This window comes from Nothoprocta perdicaria, unplaced genomic scaffold (genome assembly GCF_003342845.1).
Source record: "Nothoprocta perdicaria isolate Ctin4 unplaced genomic scaffold, notPer1 scaffold_112, whole genome shotgun sequence".
NCBI lineage: Eukaryota > Metazoa > Chordata > Aves > Tinamiformes > Tinamidae > Nothoprocta > Nothoprocta perdicaria.
Window position 1 is genome coordinate 959,578 of NW_020454228.1, and position 23,267 is coordinate 982,844.

General features: G+C 38.2%; 1 protein-coding gene across 3 annotated transcripts in view; it reads right to left on the reverse strand.

Moving 5' to 3' along the window:
- Positions 1-23,267, reverse strand: part of ADGRG2 (adhesion G protein-coupled receptor G2) — a 47,186-nt gene that overhangs the window by 20,846 nt on the left and 3,073 nt on the right. For all 3 annotated transcript variants that reach the window (XM_026052193.1, XM_026052177.1, XM_026052185.1), the window contains exons 2-9: positions 19,590-20,204; positions 9,346-9,372; positions 7,617-7,643; positions 6,087-6,119; positions 5,197-5,238; positions 2,866-2,922; positions 1,619-1,689; positions 87-160 (exon numbers count right to left, since the gene is read on the reverse strand). In XM_026052193.1, coding sequence (XP_025907978.1) covers positions 87-160; positions 1,619-1,689; positions 2,866-2,922; positions 5,197-5,238; positions 6,087-6,119; positions 7,617-7,643; positions 9,346-9,372; positions 19,590-20,204 — 946 coding nt within the window. The remainder of the gene's footprint in view (positions 1-86; positions 161-1,618; positions 1,690-2,865; positions 2,923-5,196; positions 5,239-6,086; positions 6,120-7,616; positions 7,644-9,345; positions 9,373-19,589; positions 20,205-23,267) is intronic.

A 23,267-nucleotide genomic window follows, 5' to 3' on the forward strand; every position in this document is an offset into this window, starting at 1 on the left:
CACAGAAGTGTGCAACCTCATAAACGGACTTATTTAATCTTTTCCAAATATCATAAAGGTTTCAATCCTTATTCAAAATTACTCACTTCATTTCTTGTTGGGTAGGTTTCACAATGGGAATTAATTTTGCAATGTGATCGCTGGTGGTTATGTTATTWATCTGTTAGAAACAAAGATTCCGCTGATAAATCAAACAGTAATTCTTAACATCAAAAGAACCCTATCACACAGTCTGCAAGTCTGAAATTCTGAAGGAAAGMAGCACACTTTTTTTCGAAAAACACTTCAAAAAATATTTATCATGACATCATCACAGCTTATTAAAGCAATTGGCTCATTTGGGGTACACCAAGTAATAGCTTCTGATCCATTATCATCCAGAGGATAGTAATTTTACCATATTTCATATTAGGAAAAGATGAAAGTAAGTTAGTTTGCAACAAAGAGAACTTAAAACAACCTTCCCAGCTGTAATGATACTGCAGCATGGGAACAAGCTATGTAACAGTCTCAGGAAATACATGGAATGCAATTTTACCACCACCGAAACACAATACAAATGTGGAAAAAGCTCTTATGTTGGGGAGAGTGGGGCCCAACCGCATTTAATTTTTTAAAATGTAAGCTAAAACATTTGTTCTTTCATCTTAATTGTGGTGTGCAGTGAGTGAAACAATGGACAAACTTATTACAACATGTAAAGTTTCTCCAGTATTTTTTTAACCAATGCTTAAACATGTAATAGAGCTCAAGGTGCACCAGTGCAGGAGCTCTCGGGGATCCTGCAGTAGCAAACTGGAGAGAGAGAGAGAAAAAAAAAAAAAAAAAAAAAAGGACATTAACTTGTACTTTGTACTATCCTCTGGCTTGCAGAGTTGGCCTGGGAAACCCCAGAATGAATGCCAAAAGGCACATGTAGGAAAAGGCAAGAGGTCCTCTGCATGTTAATGTCACATTCTCAGTTTTCCAACGTGTAAAAACTAAACATTCCTATCCTGAATCACCTAAATACTGTACAGTCTACGCTATCCTTGCTTTGCATGATATTGTCCCCTTAAAACTCTTCTGTGTTATGTGAACACACATGCACTTTCATACTACGTACAGTCAGTAAAAATCTGACAACTGATTAGCTATTAGCTAACAAGTATTAGGACTGCCACTGCTTAGAATGATGCCCTGTTTATGAGAGTCTCAACATGAATTATTCCCAAGATACAATCTAACTTAACCTGTGTGCAACCTGTAGSTCTAAAATGCTTAAATCTCTCTCCCAAAGATAATCCTCTATGTCTAAATTTAGATTCCTAATTAGGTGATAGAGGCTTCTGTCTGTAGGATTTCCAGGGTGTTTTCCCTGTTTCCAGTGGTTACATGGAAAATGCAAGTAGTGTAGGAAGACTATTTATTTAAACCTTTAAAATTTAGCCACAAAACAGCTGTTTAAGACAGAGAGAGCAGACCCATCCATAGTAAATATTAATACTTGTATTGCAAACTGTATTTGAAATAAAATAAGAACATAATAAGAATCATGTTAAGATATCAATATTTTAAGTGTAGACAAAGGATATTTCAGCCTTCCTTACAACTAAGTTTTAAAAGAGAAAATACTTACTATTTCTACATTTACTGACGTGTTACTTCTTTCTTCACTTGCCTGAAGTTTTGCCTGGCCCACATAAAAGACTGAAACCAAAAGCCAAAGAAAAACAAAACTCGTGCTTAATAACATGATGTGAAAKTATTGGAGAATTCAAGATTTTGTTCTATTGTATTACAAGAGAAGAGAAATAAAAACACTGAAATTAACTTTTCTGATCATTCACTATTTTCCAACCATTTCCTACTTCTTTACTTACACTTTTCCACAACGAAACTACTCTAATAGCTTCATTTTTTTCAGTTTTGCTAACCACCTCTGAATTTCATCTGTTATTTTTTTTTTTTCCCAAAATGGAAAACCCTCATTGTGTGTGCCATTAACGTAACTTCAACTTCTGTAATGAGAATAAAATGTTCATTAAAGGCAAAGTGATACTCTGGATATTATTCAATCTCCTTTCGGATTAATTCACTTTCAGGAATCAATCAACAGCCTTTTAGAACCTATCAGACTCTTTGGTGTACATAAAGGAATATCTGGCAGTTTTCTTCTTGCAGCTAAACATTGAGTGTCAGCTTTAGAGAAGGATCCATGGAGGAATGTATCATCATATCACCCAGGACACCTGGCACAGTTTATTGTGTTATCCATTAGGGAAACTTTACACTGGGAAGCAAATACTTATTCTGTCTCTTTGTAATCTATAACGTATAGATTACTCGTATACAGCTATCTGTCAGAAAATACTTCATTTTCTAAAGAACTTCTCACAGGAATCCTTTATCTGAGTATTTTGAAAGTTTGCCATGTAAAGCAACAAAATCTYTATCTATATTTTTATTACCACATATATAGGGAACATCACTGCCCTTTTCATTTCCCTTTTTCTGACTTGTCACATTATACTATTAAAGTACATGACATGCACGTTTTTACAACAATTATCTCAAACTTCTATTCCTGACACTAGATTAGCCTTAATATGCCAGAGACTAACAGCATACTGGCTTCTTTTTCTTCTCATCTTAATAATTCTAAGTTGTGTATCCTCTGTTAAGAAATACTGATCAAGAACAGAGTAGACTGAACATTACTTATATAAAACTTGTTAAATTATTTTTTAAGAAATTACATAAAAATTTGAGTTATCAAGAAAAGTTACTACAGAACTAAATTTTATATAGCAAATTTTCTCTGCATTATTCAGCAGAGAAAATAGTTGGACATAACTTTTACAAGAAGAAAGAAAAAACATTAACCTGAAAAATTGCAGGAAGTTGATATGTTGCATAAAATGGTTTCTCCTGGCATTGTTTCTGGAAAAAAAAAAATTTGCTGCATAAAAACACTGAATTTAAAGTTAGTCCTAACAGACACATTTGCAACCATTTCAGGRTTTAGAATTTAAAGGTCTTTATCTTATTATAAATGATTTGCATACTACCTAGGCTTCACTTCTCTAGAACCCTTCCCATTATTGAAGAGCTAGTATTCCCACTTACCTACTGCTGCCAGTGCTCTACATGTTACACACTCTGCTAATAGTTTTGAGAGAAGACCTACATTCGGGTAGGTCCCTACATTTAAAAATAATCCCACAATTTGATGGATAACAAGTAGCAATTAAACCCATTATAATACAGTTGTATCTCAAACATATTTTAACATATGTAAGTTGTTAACTTATATATARGACACTACTTTGCAGGGGTGAACATAGCCTTTCCAATAGGTATGTGGTACACACTTTTTCAAATCTATAGCAACAACTAATTCAAATGAACAGAAGTGAGATAGTCAGCTCTGGGACWCCCACTGCAACTGTCCAGGCACAAAACCTGATGAAAGGAATCTTTGTCTAGACTATCAATAATATATTGACACTATTAAAATAATCAAGTAAATAAACTTTATAATCAAGCTAACACAGAAATCATCGTATCACAAACAGGTTCTATAAGTATTATGATATTCAGTCCTTACGTGATAAATAATCTGTTTCTGAGGATCCTATTATAACTATGACAAGAGTATGAAAACTAAAAACTACCTATTCTGCCTGATGGAATCAAAACCATGGGGCAGAATACAGGTTCTCTCATCTAGCAAACCATGCTTTACTTACAACAAACCTCCTGCTACTGCCATATTTTTAACCCTACCCATACTTTAAAGAAAAATACTGGTCTCAAGTTTAGGGTATCATATCAGAGAGCTCAGCTATATAGAACCAAAGCAAAGAACATGAAAAATATTTACATATGAGACAAAACTCCCGCACTTTCTCATAAAAACTAATGTGGCAGCAGCATACATTTCCTTACAGCACTTAAGCAAATTCCCCAATAATAATGAGGATCAGGAATACAGTGCAAAATAAACACAAAATTAGACTATCCCCAAACAACAGAAAAAAAGTTCTGTCCTCTCAGCTGGGATCATATTAGGTAGTATCAAATGAAATGGGAAATTTCTAAATTTCTTTTTCTTTGTTTTTTATTTTTWMTATGGTAGAAACATTAGCCTGCTAAGGCCTGATATTCTTCATCTGTTTCGGCAGTGGCAAGCACTTTGAGCAGCTGGCAATACTCAATACAATTGGGGAAAAAAAAAAAGACTTTTTGGAGAGCAGCTTGAATTCAAAAGAACTTGCCTTCCCTTTCATGTTGGTAGTTGTCARTGAAGTAGTAATGAAATTATAACACTGATAGTATTTTAAGAAAAAATCTGTAAAGAAATAAAAGGTTCTTCAATATCTGAATTTTTGAAGTTATTAGCTAGATGAAGAACAATAACATTTATAAAATCCTCCTGTACAGAATAGGAGCATCACCCAAAGAATAAGGTCAATCTTTTATTTACAGATTACTTGTATGTGTGACACCTACTCCTGCCTAGGACTTCTGCATGCCAATGCAATGCACATAATAAATAAGTAGTGTAAAGGATCAAAGCCTCACCAAAAGTAATGAATGATTTCAACCATCAAGAGGATCACCAAGTAACAGAGCCACAAACTTCTTGCAAGTGACATTTCACATAGTCAAATTATACTAGACAGTATGCATGTCCCAAGCCATCTACCACTTACACTAATTCTATGTAAATATATTCTATCTGTCTACTAGGCTCCTCTATGAATAACAAAATATAAACTCAGCCTARTCCTATAGACTGAATCTGTCAAAAACATGATAGATTCAGATTCAGTCTACTTCCATCTATTTAAAAGCATTTAAGATTTTTTTAATTTAGATTTTTTAAGCGTAAAGATTTTTTAAAAGTAAATATGTTTCCTGGGACTGTGTTTCTTAGATCTTTGTGCCCCTTGACACTCTAGTACTCTGACTTGCAAAATACTCCAGCCCTTCTATATGACATACGTAGGTAAACCCTGCAGAAGTAGACTTTCTACCAGACAGGAGCTCAATGCAAAGTATGGCAGACTGCTAATACGGCTAACAATAGTACCATGAAAAGCACAAAAAATATCCTTTCAAAAATGTTTGAGTGCAGACCTCTTGAACTCACAAACACACTTAATCTTTCAAAAACATCAAACCATATCAATAATGACATATAAATCCTACCTGATATTATAGTGGAATAATAATCAGTGGAAATAAGAGTTTCTGTTTAAAAAAAAAAAAAAAGATTTTAAATTTAAGTATATATTTTAATTTAAAAAGTCTATGGATTACAAGTCACACACATAAAAAGAAATTTGCTTATTTACAGTTTAGACTCTGCCTTTCCAGGAGAAGTGCAAACATAAGACCATTTATTTTACAAGGTGAGTAAGATACTTTCTGCATAAGAAAGGAAAAGGCAGCATCCTGGGTGGGTTCATCTTATCAAATCTTCTCATCTCTATGTCATCCAGTTACTCTAGAGTCCTTATTATCCAGTGGAGAAAGAAATGCTTTTAAGATGCGATTCATTTAATTTATTTTAGAGGAGTACTTTAGGATACGATGACTCTCATTCTAAAAATGTCTCTTTCTCTCTACATGAACTATGAAAGATACCAGGATGTCTAACACACAAAGACATAGAGGCATCCATAGTTACAGGGAATGAATAAACTCCAAATGCAAACATCAGGAAAAAAGGTGTAACAGTTTTCCTGACTAGGTCTCTTCTCATCCTATTTGGTCAATAGAACAGAAGCACATATATTATGTATTTTTAAAAAGCAGTGTGAACATTTTAGTTCAGCAAACTATTTCAAATACTGTAAGAATTTTTTTAAAAGCATTTTATTTATGGCTATGCCCTCAAAATATTCTGGGCCTGGAAAAGTTCAGTGTTTTTGATAAAAAAAAGAAAGGTTAACAGCTCGGTGTTTAATGCACTTCAAAACTCTAACAATGCAAACTTAAAATATAGGCTGTAAGCAACCCCATTATAAAAAAGCAAACTTTCATGAATGCAATGCAGATTTTCCTCCAAATCCCATTCACCATATATGAATTCTCACCTGCAGTTTGCGTAGTTTCTTCTGAAGACATATCTGAAGGAGAAAATTAGTAAATATAAAAACAGACATTAGCAAATATAAAATTAACATACTAATTAAATAGTAAAATTAAAAATTAGCAAATATAAAAAATAACAATCTAAACAATCTAAAACTAACTAAATCTAAATATAAGAAATGTTAATAAGATCTTGCCTGTAGGACTAATAGGATAGGTGATAAAAGTAACAATAGAGGATTCTGGAAAAAAAAAAAAAAAAAAAAAAAAAAAAAAANAAAAAAAAAAAGGAGAAAAAATAAAGCAGCAATGGCATTACTATTCTTTATTCCTATGAATTTTTGAGAAGGAAGATTAAGCATGCAACACTTCCAACAGGAACAGAATTGTAATGCTTTAAGTTCTCTTTTGCAAGCACTTTGGTGCTTAGTAAAAACTGTGCAAACTGTTTCAAAAATCTGAATGAGTATCTGGGTACAAACACTGGTAATTGAGCTCTCTCAGGTAAGTTCCTTTTATGGGTTTCATTCTATTGGAAGACACGATGCCTGGCACATGTAATAGTAGTAACTGTGCTCATCTCCAGAGCCTTTTTTTCTGCACATATTCATGATACTCCTGACCAAAGAGTACGTACTGAGCATAGCAAACTGTGCCTCCAAAATCTTTTTGCAGAAGATTTTTGCCAGTGACTTTTTATAAAGGAGACAGAACAGTTTCATAACAGAGTAACGCTAGGCTTTCCAAACTTCTACCATACAAGAATCAGTGTCATCATCTGTACCAATAWCTTAACTATAATAATAAAAAACAACAACAAAATACTAAGGCAATTAAATGGCTTAAATATGAGGAATCAGAGTGAAAACTAAATGCTGTCTTCATCTGTATCACTTTGTCTGGTATAAACAAATATAACTAATGAATGGGCTGCAATTGTAAATGGTCATACATTCTCTGAGAAAGACTTCAAAAAGATGAGTGTGTTGCTATGCCCATATGAGCTTTTTCCAGAGCAGTATACACTAAGAAAGCAAGCAAGGCTCTTTCTGTAGGTATATTTCYTCTATTTTTTCACATTAATTCTAAAACAAAATGCTTTCATAGACGATGTTCATCACTTTYGGTTCACCCTTTTTCATTTCTCTGTCTCTGCAGCGTGCCACACTGCATGAAATAGCATGGGTGTGTGTGCTTTCCACAGTGGGAAGAGCTGGGAAGGGGTTCTTGTCCTGCAGTGATCTCCCTCTGCCATCTCTGCAAACTCCTCACCTCAAGACTCTTGAGGAATCTTAAATAAGCTTGCACTTATTCCATCCCTAACCATCACTATTACAAAATGGCAGTGATCCCATAAGCTATCCTAATCCATTCACCGTAGCAAGAAGAATTTAATTTTCATTTAGAAAACCCATTAAATGTCGGCATTCATTTGTACCATAACTTCTCCTCATRACTTCATATAAAAGCAGAGATTGATCTAATCTGAAATAACGGACTTTGTGGTAATCAGAAAGCCCTGATTTTCTTACCATCAGTGGTTGTTGTATCTATTGTTCCTGAATGTGAAGAGACAGAGAGAGAAAAGGGGGGCACAGATTAGCACATGTAGCTTCAGTTAACAGACATAACCGTCCTCATGAGCCCTTCCTTACACCATCAGAAGTTCACCGGATGCATTGGCCAGAAGAGGGCAACACCTGCTCATCAAAAAAGCACTTTCAGGTTGAATAAAAACAACAAAAAAAAAGGTAGACATATTAATCTCTGCTGAAATAACATTAATATTGTTATGAATTTAAATAGAATTAAGAAAAAAAAAGTATTTATTTTCCACAAACGTGGGACAATTTGCACTCTACAACACTAAGGGAAAAAATGACAGTCCCACTAGCCTGATCCCCATAGGCCAATCATGAGTGTCTTGCTAACGGTGGCAACGGGTGTTAAACATTTATGGCCTGATGATTATAGCTGGGTGTTCCCAGCCAGCTCATGTTCTCAGATCCTGTCACTGCCATTTAAATTTTATTTCATACATGTCCATTCTCTTCCCTATCTAGCAAAAAGTAGCATTATGAAAAATTAATTAATTGCAGATTTTAATCTCTGCTCTTGACTGGAATCAGATAACTGCTTACACAGAAAACACTTGACACTAAATCTTTGGCCTTGTTACAGAAAGCATTTTAATTAATTTAATTTAATTTATTAATTTATTTATTAATTTAATTAATGTTAGAAAATTCGAGGCCTGGTTTACACAGCCATTTTAAAGTTAGTCTTTTAGTTTAGTGGTTTATGACAGTGCCATAGAACAGGAAAATCACACTTATCACAGAAATACAGTATCAAGAGCAACTCACAGCAAATACGAAGCACTACCTAAAAAAATATTCAACGTATTTTAAATTCTCTCCAAAGCCTCAAAAGTCATCCTATGATGTCACTTAAAGTACACTATGCTGTAATCCATTTCCAATTGTAGAAGATCTAGGTCAGAGTAGATTTTCCTTTTGTTAAGCATAGTAAACAAGAAGCTTCTGAAATGTTAATCATTCACGTGATTCCTTATTCAAATAATACTTCGCTTGCCTTAATGAAAACTAACGATAGCCTCCTTTGAAAGGATAAACTTAAATATAATTTCTGCAATGAAAGGGTAATCAAGAGTCATCTAGTGCCCTTACACATATTGTTAGGAAAATTATTGACGTTATTTGGCTCATTAAATATGTCAATAAACCATAAGGATGATATGGAAATTAATGTGGAAATACTGATGTATTCTAAAAAATCTCCCAGAATTAAAAATCAACAGCACAATCTTCTATACAATTTCTAAAATAAATATTAAAAAGACACACACAAAGAATCATAAACTTGTTATCTGTTTTCCCTCAGGCAACACAGGAACAGTTCTGACTAACAGGAAGATTTTCTAGGTGCAAAAGTTCTTTTTTTAAAAAAAAAAAAAAATTATACACATACACGCAGGCACACTTCTTTTAAAAACAACCATTTCAGATGTGTTGCTATTGTAGAAGAGCAACATTTTGTCAAATGACACAAATAACACTGTGTCAAAAGTTTTCATTCTGTGAAATAAATTGGTGGCATTGAACTTCAACTCTTTTATGCTAGAGCTGTAAAGAGTTCTAATTTGTGCAAACAAGGTTGTACTGGACAGGCTAGTATTCCATCTACCTTCAATGTGTGTGGCTAATACTATTGATTTTATTTTAAAAAATCTGTTCTTACCTGCATGCCTGGTAGTTTCTTCTGTACCTGACAAAGCAAGAAAAATAGTAAAAATTAGGCGATAAATGTTAGAACAGAATTTTGTAACAGAAAAATAAACAAATGAAAAGAAACAAGGACACGCTCCTCAAAAAATAAAAAAAGAAAGAAAAAAAAAAAAGAAAAAGTCAAGAAAGATGACAAAAGCAACCCAAAGTAATCAAAAAGCAGAAAACAATGAGACTGTTTTTCCTGAGAATTCCTCAGCTTGGCTTTCAATTTAGGTCTTTATAAGCCAGAACCCCATATTAAGAGCCTCAAAAAATAACTATATGGAAACAAGTCCAGAAGCAAGAGATTTCACCTACCTGCAAGGCTATGAACTCCTCCAGTCAATAAAGCCCTCCTTAATCGCTCCTACCTAATTGGGGAGGACTGAAAGTAACYCAAAATTTCCCAATCCGACCCCAGCTTTCTGCTGGGACACCACCAGCTTTCTTTCTAGGTGCTAAAGGAACTGGTGAGAAGCAATTTTCTCTCCCAAGCGGAGCTGAGCATCCCTATCTGATGCTTCCCCTTGCCTCCTTAGGGCTCTTCCCCTCAATCTACTTCAGCTTTACTACATAAGCTGTTACTAACAAAATCACAAGAGAAGATTCCTATTTAGATGAGTAGGTTTTGCGGCACAGTTAGAAAATAAAATTCCCCCAGCCCACTCCTGCTACTCCAGCAGAAGATAAGAATTCCCTGTGGAAAAATAGAAAGGATCCCACGAGCCAAGAGGCATTGTACATTCATTGATCAATACTGTCATGTTGAACATCTAATTCAAGGAATCACAAGGCACAAGAGAGCTGCTTAATCACCATTTAAATCTGAGCTTGACCAAGGCCACAAGATCTATCACATTCATTCACTTCCAGGGCATTACTGTCTGCTCTGTAAGGAGGGAATTCACACAACTGCTCTTCCCTGGCCTAACATCTTTCCCTTAATACAARCATTGGTGGATAACAGACACAGATCCAAACACTAAAGCATTTGACATTATTTCTACTCTCAGTAATAAGCTATTGTTTCCTCTGTCCTGTGTGGATCAATGCTCCAAGTTCATTCACATTATTTTGAAACTCCCATCCATCTTTCTCATATGTGAAAAAATCTAGTGCAACTGCAGAGTCCCTAGATAGTTGATGAAATTATGAAGAAAAAGAAAGGGGGAATAAGGAAAAAAAGAGCCTTGGTATAAAGCATACCCCAGCCCAAAGATTCCCCCAATATAAATATAAAGTCTGTTTCTATCAAGTCTGAATTTGGTCCTGTTCCTGCAGTTTACCCATAACAACCATAACTCTAACCTGAAGTGCTTGCAGACTGCTGTGAAGCTGTATCCGAAAAAAAATTGTAAAAGCCAATGTACAAGCAATGCAGAAACAGAATCTTGTCTGGTGTAGTATTGGCAGAAATAACAAAAGCAACAAATGATTCTCATGCAATAATGAGCAGATACATGGATCAATAAGGAAGCCAACCAGCCCTAACCCCATCATTAAGGGTTTGCTTGTTTTTAAGTATCTGATTCAATTTTCAAATACTATTCAATKGATTGGAGCATAAAAATATGAGACTAAATCATAAGAACGTGACACACAGAGTCATCTGGTTGCCTATGCTAAAGCAGGGAAAAGGAAATCTTCTTGTCGCAGAGGATTTTCTTTTCTTTTTTCTTTTTTTTTTTAATTTGTATTTGATCACGAGATTGGCATGTCTGATTGTGCAGGAGGTTTTGCCAAGATCAATGTAACACCCACTGCAAAGAACTGCACCTCTAGTTATATGCAAATGATTTCAATTAAATAACCTAGTTACTCAACTCCTGCTTCCAAGCTCAGCCCACTTTGGAAATGAGAATCTCTCTGCTAGATACAGGTGATTAAGATTTAGCTGCAGGAAACCAAAGATTTGGTTGCAGGAAACTGTGATGCTGGCACATATCTGACTTGCTATATTGCATATAAAAGCTGTCCTTGACAGAAAAATTACATAAATGCCCACAAAACTGTATCTTTATAAGACACAACTACCAAAAGAAGTGTCAGGCACAAAAATGTAGTATATGTATTATCTTTTTATTTGTATGTATTCTGGTACTAATCAACTTTCATAATTAATGCTGAACCTCTATTTCTAGGTGTATCACTGATGTCCCATCCTTCTTTGACCTTGAAGGGCCCCACAGCACATCAGYTCATAGTTATCCTTGCCAGATACCCAGATTTGTCATTTTTTCATATTCTTTCTTTCCATGACCCATGCAGAAGGTGCCTTGTCCAGGCAGCCAGCAAGGAAAAAAAAGAAAGAAAAATAAAGATTGCCGATTAAGTACCTTGCACCTATGATTCCATTTCTGGGCTTGTTAAAAATTGCAAAGTTCATCTAATCCTACTCCTTTACTAATGGATGTAAAACAATCTGTTATTCCAGAAGRCAGAAAGGAACATACCAGTGCCTATTCCAAATTTAGTGCACCAAACATTTGTCAGCCAGGTGCAGACAGGCATCAGAAAGGAAYTGGCAATAATCTGTCCTGCGTACTCTGCAATTTTCTACCCTTGTTGTAGAAATGTTGTAGAAAYGTAGTGAAACAGTTCTGTACTGATAAAACATGCAAACGCACTTTTAAGGTAGAATAGAACTAATAACTAATGGACCAATCCTATAAAAACTCAGGTGGTCTTGATTCTTAAAAGAAACCTGTAGCTTGAATCATGCAGCATCTCTAAAGGTACCACACTGCTTCTGCCCACCTAAATAATAAAAATAATAAAAATAATAAAAATTAAATAATAAAAATTAAAGTCTACTTTACAAATTTGACCTTAAGCTCTTCCTCAAATCCTCTTGAGGAGACAGTACAGACATAGCCATGGAAGATAAATTGCTTTTCCCATCCTTCGTATCTCTTCAACTTATTTTATGAATTTTGAGCATGCAGATAGTATGCTGGTGTAAGAAAGAAGCGCTGTCCATTAAGATATCTATGTATAGTAACTTYGTCAGTAAGAAAGCAACAAGCTCTAAAAAATGCCACAATCTTTCAGTCACAAATCCAGCAGTGCAGAGAGAAAATAAGTTAAACACAAGCCATGAATTTGAAGTTGGCAAACRCAGCAAATGAGGGTGGAACACATAGCTTGAGAGCAGCATTTTTTCTGGATCACAGATCTAACAGTGACTTCTCTTACATGTCTACTGTGGCTAGAAATTACCCTTACAATAAGGCATTTCAGGGATGAAGGTGCAGGGTTAGGCACACTAACCAAGTCTTTCATCAGTTTCAGTATCAGGCAGCACTATCTATTTCTTCCAAACCAAAGGTACCTCTGTTGAGTCATATGATAAAAAGTCCACCTGCACAAGCTCAAAGGAGCAACAGCAGTTGGAAACCCAAAGTAACATTGTGTCCTTACACTGCCTACTCCTAGACTCATCACAGGAGGGCAACCAGCCCATCAAGGGCTCATTTCTGCAAGCACAGGAGGGTGCAGAGGCTCAACAGAGGGTGGGGGAACCCAAATTACTTACTCAGAGCAATGACACCCTGTTCGGGCAACTCCAGGGTTTTTGCAGGAATCATCAGCCCCATGGGCCAGAAGTGAAATCCACCAAGGTGAGTAAACAGGGGGAAAGCTCCAGAGTACTGCTTAGACTGAGCAACATTTATGCCTAAGGGTATGGGACACATTCTGGTATGCAGAGGAGTATTTTGGAATTACACAAGACTTACTAGGGGATGAGGATACTTAGAGGAACAAATATAGAAAAGGGAGAGACCTAAGCGATTTGAGCRGGAACAAATATGCATAAAATACAGCCATGTCTCGTGTCTGATTATCACAACCTGTCCTARCTTCTTACTAAAATGCTTTATAACTATTTTCCTTGGCAAGCAAATTGTGTGTGCATGCACAGAGATCCAAGTGCCAGTAAGTGTAGTGAAATCACAGGCCACAGGGGCCTCCCTAGCAGTGGGGCCAACAACTGGAGAATGTGGGGATTTAAATGTCAGCACCTGGAGCAGCACGACTGGAGTGGGACCCCAGGCCAGAAGCCCATCTGTCTGTTGTGCCAGCAACTGGCACAAGTGAAAGTAGGCGAGTGCAGGTGCAATCACCAGCCCCCATCAAACCCCACTGGCCAAGGAATATGGGAATTGAAGCTTTCAGCAGTGAGATCATGGGGCAGTGGCTACTGGGRGGCATGTGAGAACCCTAACCCCCTGACAGGGAGACAGCAGGGTCCAGGCAGCACAACAAGGAGGCCCACATTTGTGTTCCGCGTGAGCATGCACATGTGTCTACATGTGCACGTCTCCCTCACATGACAGAGGGGAACTGGCTACTGGAGGGACAAGAGGAGTCCTGGCTGACTGTCAGAGACACAACAGGGTCTAGGAATCAACCACGTGCACCTATGTGCATACATTTGTGTGTGTGTGTGTGTATGTGTGTAGAGGACTGTACCAGCACCTGGAGAGGAGCTGCAGGCTGCAAGGGTTCRTAGGTCAAGCTACTAGCAACCTTGGAGACCAGGGATCCTTAAATAAGGTAATAAATAAACACCACTAACCTTCCTCCTGATCAGCCAGAGAGGGGGAGAGTGTCAGCGCACTCCACATGAACATCAGGTGTGTCTGACTGTACCAATGTGTGTGGCTAGCCGTGTGTGTGTGTATATATATATATGTGCATATKCATGTCTGTGTGTATRTGTGTGTTAAATATGCACRTACCGGGAATACACCTTCAGCCTTGCTGCTGGCTGGACCTGGGGACATGAAGCTGTGGCAGCCTGGCCCCATCAGGCTCCTGGTTCAACCACCTCACCTAACATCCTCAGTCACACCAGCCCTCACAAACACATGGTGGGCAGAATCCGAGTGAAGAAACCCAGGGGAGGTTTCAGTGGTTACATAAGTAACATAGTCTCCATCCTTTCCCAACATCACAAAACAGCATTAAACAACCCAAACCATATGAGAAGATCAGTTCTGATTTATAAGACACCAGGTAAATAATTAAAATTATTTATTATTTTATAATAAAAAAAATAAAATAAAATAAAATAAAATAATATAAAATTATAAAAAATTATAAAATTATAATATAAAATTATTTTAATCTTTAAAAGATTTTCTAAAAAATATGTGATAGCAAACTTAGCACTAAAAGTTTTGCCGACTCTGAAAACTGAAAAGTTGAATTCACTGGGACTAGAGAAATCAATTTGCATTAAAAACTCCCATAAGACATGCAAAAATGAAAATTTTTGTTACAAATAGACACTGAATATGGTATCTATGTTTTGGCTTAAAAAAAAAAACCAAAACAACTAAATAGCAACTAAATTGAAATGTCAGTTCCACACGGCATTTTTTAATTCTCTACAAACCATCTTCTAAATATTTTCACATGGAGTAGTTATCAGTATATTACATTAGTCATCAATATGGTGAAGCAACTGCCCTTCCATTTGTGCTCAGTGTTACTAGGATACAGCCACAAGAAAAGTCCTGTCAGTGACACCCTTCACAGAACGTGGTCTCGAGCAAAACCAAGTAGCTTGAAGAGCAAAATGCCCAAAGCAGTGACACTCTGTGACACTCTTCTAAACTCCACCTATCTACAAAAATAGGTTTTTAAATACAACATTCAAATAAAATATTAAATCCACATCTTCAAATTAAATCCACATTTTCTATTAAGAGACAGGGTGCTGTTAGCACTGGATAAGCATTCTGCCAAATGAATCAGCCTATCACACAAGGCATTAATAACAGCAACATGCAGAAAGCCTCTCCTGCTGCTCCTCTGTAGATCTAAGTTAGATCTTGAGGCACAGTTGAAGGGCTTACAGGATAAAACTAAGAGCAATCTCAGTTTTACCTGTTAGTGTTTCTCACAAGATAAAAAGTCTGATTCTTCAAGGTCACACAAYAGAAGAAGTGACAGATTATAACTGGCTAGTGGGCAGAAGCAAATGGAAGAAGATAGCAAAAGTGCTTGTTCAACACAGGGCTCTAGTGCTTTGGCCAGTCCAGTTTAGCACCGTTGACAGAAAAAATACGGTTTAATATTTTTAGCTAACCTTGATATTGGATAGGGTTTTTTGTTTTCTTTTGCTTTTTAATTTGTCTATAAACATGAGCATTTTCAAGCTCTGCTGGTGGCTACGAAGGTCTCCATTGGAGGCTGAGGTGAATCACACTGCGTTCGCTGGCAGGCTGATTTCCAAAAAGCTAATCTGATATCACAGAAGAGGTAAGCAATGCGCACAGACAAARAAAGGGGGGGGTCAAATGCACATTATGTTAATGGGTACAGAGCAGAGCAGTATGTGACTCATAAAACAGGCACTTCAGAGTCATGCATATTTTTCCCTATTTACTTCCTTTATGAGTTTCTACCATTTTCTACRCGTTTTTTGCCCTTATGRATTCTGAAAGAAATTTCTATTKGGGGMTTTATTTATTTATTTTTACCAGCAACTTTCATAACCAGTTCAGTAACTGGGCTCAAGGTTTGGCACCCAACAGACTGAGATGCAAACTGGAAAAGCAATGCTACGTTTCTACCTYCCATCCAAGGACGTAGAGCCTGCGAAGCTGATCCAGTCACAACAAGGGTGCACAGAGCTTGGATAATCTTTAAGAGAGATTGCATAAGATCAAACCATGTTTCCCAGGGCTCACACCTCCAGTTTAGAGCTGCAGGCCAAAATCAAGCTTTCTTCTTCCTTGGGCATGAAAGGGCAGAACAGTCACACTGGTCAGCTCCCAGTTTTTCCACTAATATTTGAACATTTTGCCCCACAAGCCTAGAAACCTCCTCCCACAATGCCAGTAGCAGGTACATCAGCATAGGAAGAGCAAAGTATGCATGGAAAAGAGAGGACAGTAGAGTTTTATGTTGAAAGTYGGACAGGATAGTTTAGAGGAATTAAAATGCTATGATATAAATTGGGAGTAGCATTAGTACAAAAAATGCAACCAAAGAAATCAGCATGCACTGGACTCCTGCTAGAAGTTCTCCATCACTGCAAAATGTAATATATTCAAGGACATCAATAAACCAGTACAACAGCATTTYAGTATCAGTTACACTATTTAGAGCTAAGCCAAAGAAAAGTATTGTTTCCATCTTTTAAAGACTGAAATTTGTAAAAGATATCCCTGTCATCTCTGTGCTCCTGACATAAATGCACAATGTAATAATTTAGATATTTATATCTGAAGCAAGAATGTTACTGTTTAATATGTAACTGAAATTATTAACGTTTAAACAGTACATTTCTTACAGTTGTCAAAGCATTATTAAAGGCGGCCTGCAAAGTYCTATGTAAAAAATGACAACTAAAGAACTGGTGCTCACAAGCAAGTAAAATCTCTTCAGAGATTTAGCATTTCAAAGCACATCTATTTTCTTATATCTTTGCACTATCTTAAATCATCCAAACCTTTACATTAATCTGTGCATTTTTCTTCTTGGATTATGCAGAGACAAGAGTGACATCACTTAAACACACCTATTTTCAGCTTGCCTAGGATGTAACAGAGGAGACTCAGAAGTTTCACAGCATCACAGAATGGTTGAGGTTGGAAGGGACCTCTAGAGACCTTGTAGTCCAACTCCCTGCTCCAGCAGGGACACCCAGAGCACGGGGCACAGGGCGGCATCCAGGCGGCTTTGGAAGATCTCCAGAGAAGGAGACTCCACARCCTCCCTGGGCAGCCTGTGCCAGGGCTCTGGCACCCTCACAGGAAAGAAGTTCCTCCTCATATGGAGATGGAATTGCCTGTGTTTTAATTTATACCCATTATCCCTTGTCCTGTCAAAATTTGTTTGCCTGGAAAAAGCAAGAGGCATGTTTTTAACTGAAACTTTTTTTTTTTTTTTTTTTGCTAAGCACATGAGAAATCATGGTGATCTTTGACTTGGAATATTTTGCAGAGCATTGTTTATGTAAGCACAAAATGCCAGCCAGGTCATTACAAAAATCTAAACCTGCCCTCAGGTGCAAATGACTTGCTACTTATGGCTGTAATTAAACCATGCTTTCTTTTCACCTTTGGTGCCTCCACAGGAGGCATGGCCCTTTCCAAAGTTTTAGCCCTTTGCCAATTCTGTTCTTTGTAAATGGAAAAAATCAGGTGTTTCTGAACACTTACTACTTAAATTACTTCCATGTTAACAAAAACAGAGACACCTCCCAGATGAGGTCGTTTCCCACAGGTATTCAGAGGATTTTTTCCTGGAGGAAAAAAGAAGCTCACTAGACTGCAAGGTCAGCAGCACAGATCAATTGGTAAGGCTGCCTGACTTCATTATATCCTCCTCCTGTCAATGCTTTATTTTAAATTGTTTTGCTATTTCTTAAATATAAGAAATATAAAAATTGCTCTTTCTTAAATATGTGCCATTCATAAGCTGACTTTTGGGAGAGAAATGTTGGAGGAGGATAAGGGGGGGAAAAGTAAAGCATTCTCCATTCCTGAGAATATACTGTTAGAAAAATTCCAGTTAATTCTTCTTGCAGAAGCATTTTTTCTCCCAAGATCTCTAAAGCAGGTAACTTGCACTGGGCAGTAAGGATGGTCTTTACACTGAAACAGGCCTCTGTCAGCATCGTTAAAGTCTAATTTGGCTAGCAACAGGGTTTGGAAACCACACATTTTATTCACTTACTGGAAAGCTCCCTCAGTTGGACAATATTCCAAAATACCCTAAATCACTAAGCGGAAAGGCTGGAGTTGAATATTTGCTAACCTGTGCTTGGATGCTCTATATCCAGGCAGAAATGCTGGGCCTGAAGCAGCTTTTCTCCTTTCTATGCCTGGATGAAAGACAACCAGATATTCAGCTTGCCCAGGACAGTTCTGGATTACACGGTTTGTTCCACTACCCACACGGATCTGAGAGTTCTTTTGTACCAGACTTCTGTCCAGGAGCCAGAATTTTCTTCTTCTTAGCCCAGGGACCGAGCTCCTTCCAGCACATTAACACAAGAGGAAAAGACAGGCATCCCTGCTTCAGCTCCTCTCCCAAGTCACGTAACCCAATGGAGAAGTCGTGCTTCCAACCTGAGCAGGTCAGCAGAGGTCTATCATTCATCACATGGCCCAATGGTAGAGAAATTTTCCATGAGGCCCCATTTGTCCAAGGGTTCCCTCCCACCCACTCCATATCTTAACGCTCTAAAACACTAGAACAATCAATCCAGTCAGTAAATGRTTGTAACCTTGCAGAGCTAAGCTGTATTTCTTAGTCTATGCCGTTTTCAGTTTTTACGGAAAAAAAAACGACATAGACCAAGTTCGAGGCCACAGTCTAGCTGAAAGACCTATCTTGCATAAAAATGCTAGCAAGCGAGCCAGCCACTTTAAAATCTCTAAAGTCCTTAAAGGGTAATATCATTAACTACAGATAATAAAGTCTCCCACACAAACCTGATTTGAATATCTCATTTATGTCCAAAAAATGACATCACAGAATAGTCTCTTATCTTTAGCTCTATTTTAACTATATTAAAAGTAATCTCTGAAAATAAATGTTATTTTGTTGGTTTTTTTTTWTTATTTTTCTCTTTTGTGGCAGATGGGTATTTTGAGGAACATGGGAGGAACCACCTGGCCATTTTAATAAGGGCGAACTTACTGATAAAGAACAAAGAAGAAATCAGAGTCTCTGATAAATCTATACAGATGTAGACCATAYTAGCAAAGATGGTTTAACACACCAGCAAAACCATGAAAATTGACACTTGCTGAAATTTTGACCCATTGAAATGGGTCAAAATGAGAACCAGCATTCTTGCATATAGAGATATGTATTCCCTGAATAGAAAGAGTGTAAATTAATTGTTTTAGGGTGACATTGATAAGTCCTAATACTCCTGGTATGCCAAGGATGAATCCTGTTACATTTAGATTACCATTACATGGACAGCATATAGACACAAGAGCTGGAGCAAGCAGAATTCTTTAAAAGATTGCTGTTAAGATCTCTACATGTGAATARATGTTGGCAAGAGCTACAGATCTTGAAAAGATCTCTGTGCTCTTCAAGTGTGTTTTTAACTAGAAACGACCAGCAGGCAAAGGCCTTGTAAAATTTAAGAAAAGCACTTGGAATGGAAATGTTAGACATTTGTCATCAATTAACTTTTGACAGAAACACTATTAAAAACAGTGACTTAATGGTACTTACCACAAGGCAAAGAGTTATCTTCAAATGTCTTCTTAGAGATCCAATCCTTCTTCCTCCAGCCTATAATACTGCCATCTTTGCAGGTCTGGGTGTGTTTTATATTTGCCTTATCCCACATTCTGAACATGTAGAGCTCCCCAGTCATTCCCATATCAGGTGATGTGGTTGTACCTGGCAGCTTTGAACAGCCAAGCAAGAACTGCCCTTTTCCAGGGAGACTCTTTTTCTCGGCTAGTTTTTTGTTTCTTTTTTTTATTCCATTTACGAATAACTTCACCTCCTTATCTTCACTTTTCCATTGGACACATATTTCGTACCAGGTATTTTCACGAAGCCTCTCTGTCATATTAATTTCATTTCCAAACAACCATATTCTTAATTTATCATGATCTCCCATAAGTCCAAGATCATACCTATTTGCTGAGAGATTACTGTTAAGTGTTTCTTGATTATATACATATGCTGTCCATGGCCTATTTGTGGAGTTTAGCTTGAGGAACACACAGACAATGAATTCTTTCAAAGGAAGCAGAGAAATTCTTGGTGACAGAATCCAAGGATCTTCGCATTCAGTCTTAAAGACCGCTTTGTATCGTCCTAGGAAATCCTCCTGATCTAAATGAAGAAAAGGTGATTTAAAAAAAAATCTTTAAATATACCTTCTATATGAGTTTTTCATGGTTCCTTATGATAATTCTTCTAAATATTTATAGACACATTAAAAAAAATTGCATCCTTGGTGGGCAGGGGGCAACAATTTGGGAGGCAGTTAATCAATCTTAGCTGCTAATGAAGACCTTGAAGCAAAACCTATGCACAAGGGGAAGTAGGATCATGTAGCCCTCTACAAGTGGGAGGCAAAGGCAGAATTGCACTCTCTGGCCCCTCTTCCCAGCACTGCACAGATATTTCACATTTAATAGGCACTGGATAAAATGCAGAGTGACTCTGACTGCCCTCTCCTCACCTCCCAAACTTGCATGCTCTATCTCTGAGCTACATGGTCATGATTCTTCATGCTCTTTCTTTCCTACCCTGTAATTCTTAAATTCTTTGCTGTAAATTTAGCAATAAAGGTGGATGATTGCTATATTCCAGAACAGAATGAGAGCTTGTGTAAGTTGCAGGAAGTGTGAAGCCCCTCGTTCATTTTAACTTTAATCCCATCCAGCCCCATTCCCTCTTCTCTACCAGRGCTAGTAGTGGCACAGACATCTGGTCTACGCCTATCAAATCCACTTASGCTTTGAAAGGGTGGCAACCTAAAGTCCAATTGTGCTATTAAATAGAATCTGTAGTGCTAACAGTAAACTCGCTGGTAAAAATAAAGTCTCTGGCCAAATAAATGCTGGTAAAATATGTAGTGCCAGGGAATGCCCCAAACACTGAATACCGACAATCTTAAAGTATTTRTAAGTGCCTCCTTTGGCAAGGAGGTAAGGAGGCAAGGATGCCTCCTTTTACAAGGGAGTAAACCCTTTTGTGGATCTARATGCAAGCTCTTTGGAGATGAAGATGAGTTTTATTTTTTGAAAAATGCACATTATCTTTGTACTAACATCACTGTGATTGCTTACTTTATGCTAAGTTTATCAGCAACAAAAACAAATGAACAAAAAAACCAAATAAGCTTCCCATGGGACATGAACTGAAAGGAGAAATGAAACAGACCTGCAGATGCTCAGGCAGCATAAGAGTCCATGTTACTGACAGCTTTAAGAGACATGAATTTATCAAAACACRCAGAGCTTCTATGTAACCTCAAGAAACAGTATGTGACTAACCATGAGTAGYTGGGGTGGATTACACTAAAGGATCAGTCAATATATTCACTCGCCTGTCAAGATATATTTCCCAGCCACCTTGAAATCAGGTTAATTTTTTTTTTTTCTCCCAGGTGTGTCACATTTATGAATGTACTTGAGAGCTGGCTCTCAAGATCATAACCAGATTTTTTCAACCAACCAGAGCACCAGCTTTCCTCAGGCAAACCCTGAGTGAAGAAATTTGCTTGACTTTTGCCTCTCTTGACTGTGGGCTCAAATTTCTTTTGAGAGGGCCACAAACAAAAATTAGGAGGAAGATTCTAACTGTGGCAAGTTCCTCTCGACGGTTAAGTTATTGGGACAGTTTAAAATCATAAGCTTTTTGATCCAGTTTCACAGCAAGCCGGTGGCAAGCATTTCCTGGCTCGTATTACAGCCTTTAGACTCCCCTTCTGACACTAATCCACATAAAACTGGAGGTATCTTTCAGAACATTGGCCCTAGGGAATCATGAAAGTGCCATACGAGAACAGAGGCCAACGGAACCAGAGAAACTCCCAGGAAACAGGCTGAAGCTGTAGGTAAAAACCCTTATTAGCAGACTGAATGGGGAATTGCTGAATGGGGAGGGGACCTTGGTGACGGAAGATGCCAAGAAGGCAGAGTTACTAAATGCCTTCTTTGMCTCTATCTTCACTGCTAAGGCAACCCCCYATGAACTGCAGGGCTCAAGTGGAAGAGATATAAATGGGCTAGAGGAAGACCTTCCACGGGTTGAGAAGTATTGGGTCAGGGATCACTTAGGCAAACTGGCCACTCAAAAATCTATGGGCCCAGATGGGATGCACCCAAGAGTGCCGAGGGAACTGGCCGAGGTTATTGCTCAGCCTCTCTCCATCATCTTTGAGAGGTCCTGGAGAGCAGGGGAGGTGCCCGAGGACTGRAAGAGAGCCAACGTCACTCCAGTCTTCAAAAAGGGCAAGWKGGAGGAGCCGGGCAAYTACAGGCYGGTCAGCCTCACCTCYRTCCCTGGAAAGGTGAYGGAGCAGTTCATCCTAGAGAGAATCTCCAGGCATATGAAGGAGAAGAAGGTGTTGAGGAGCAGTCAGCATGGATTCACCAAGGGGAAGTCATGTCTGATGAACCTCACAGCCTTCTATGATGAGATAACTAGCTGGCTGGACAAGGGGAGAGCCGTGGATGTTGTCTACCTTGACTTCAGCAAGGCTTTTGACACTGTCTCCCATAACATCCTCATATGGAAGCTCCGGGAGAGTGGACTAGATGAGTACACGGTGCGGTGGATCRAGGGCTGGCTGGATGGCAGAGCTCAGAGGGTGGTGATAAATGGGGCCGAGTCCAGCTGGAGGCCTGTGGCCAGTGGTGTCCCTCAGGGATCAGTACTAAGCCCAGTGCTGTTCAATTTGTTCATCAGTGACTTGGACAAGGGCACAGAGTGCACCCTGAGCAAGTTTGCAGATGATACCAAGCTGGGTGGTGTGACTGACAGTCCGGAGGGCTGTGCTGCCATCCAGAGGGACCTGGACAAGCTGGAGAGCTGGGCAGACAGGAACCTCATGAGGTTCAATAAGGTCAAGTGCAGGGTCCTGCACCTGGGCAGGAATAACCCMAGGCACCAGTACAGATTAGGGGTCAACCTGCTGGAGAGCAGCTCCATGGAGAGGGACCTGKGAGTCCTGGTTGACACCAAGTTAACCATGAGGCAGCAGTGCCTTCGTGGCCAAGAAGGCCAATGGCATCCTGGCAGCATCAAGAGGATGTTGCCAGCAGGTAAAGGGAGSGGATCCTGCCCCTCTGTTCAGCTCTGGTGAGGCCGCACCTGGGGGCAGTTCTGGCCTCTCCAGTATAAGAGGGAYRTRGAGCTTCTMGAGAGGGTCCAACGGAGAGCAAC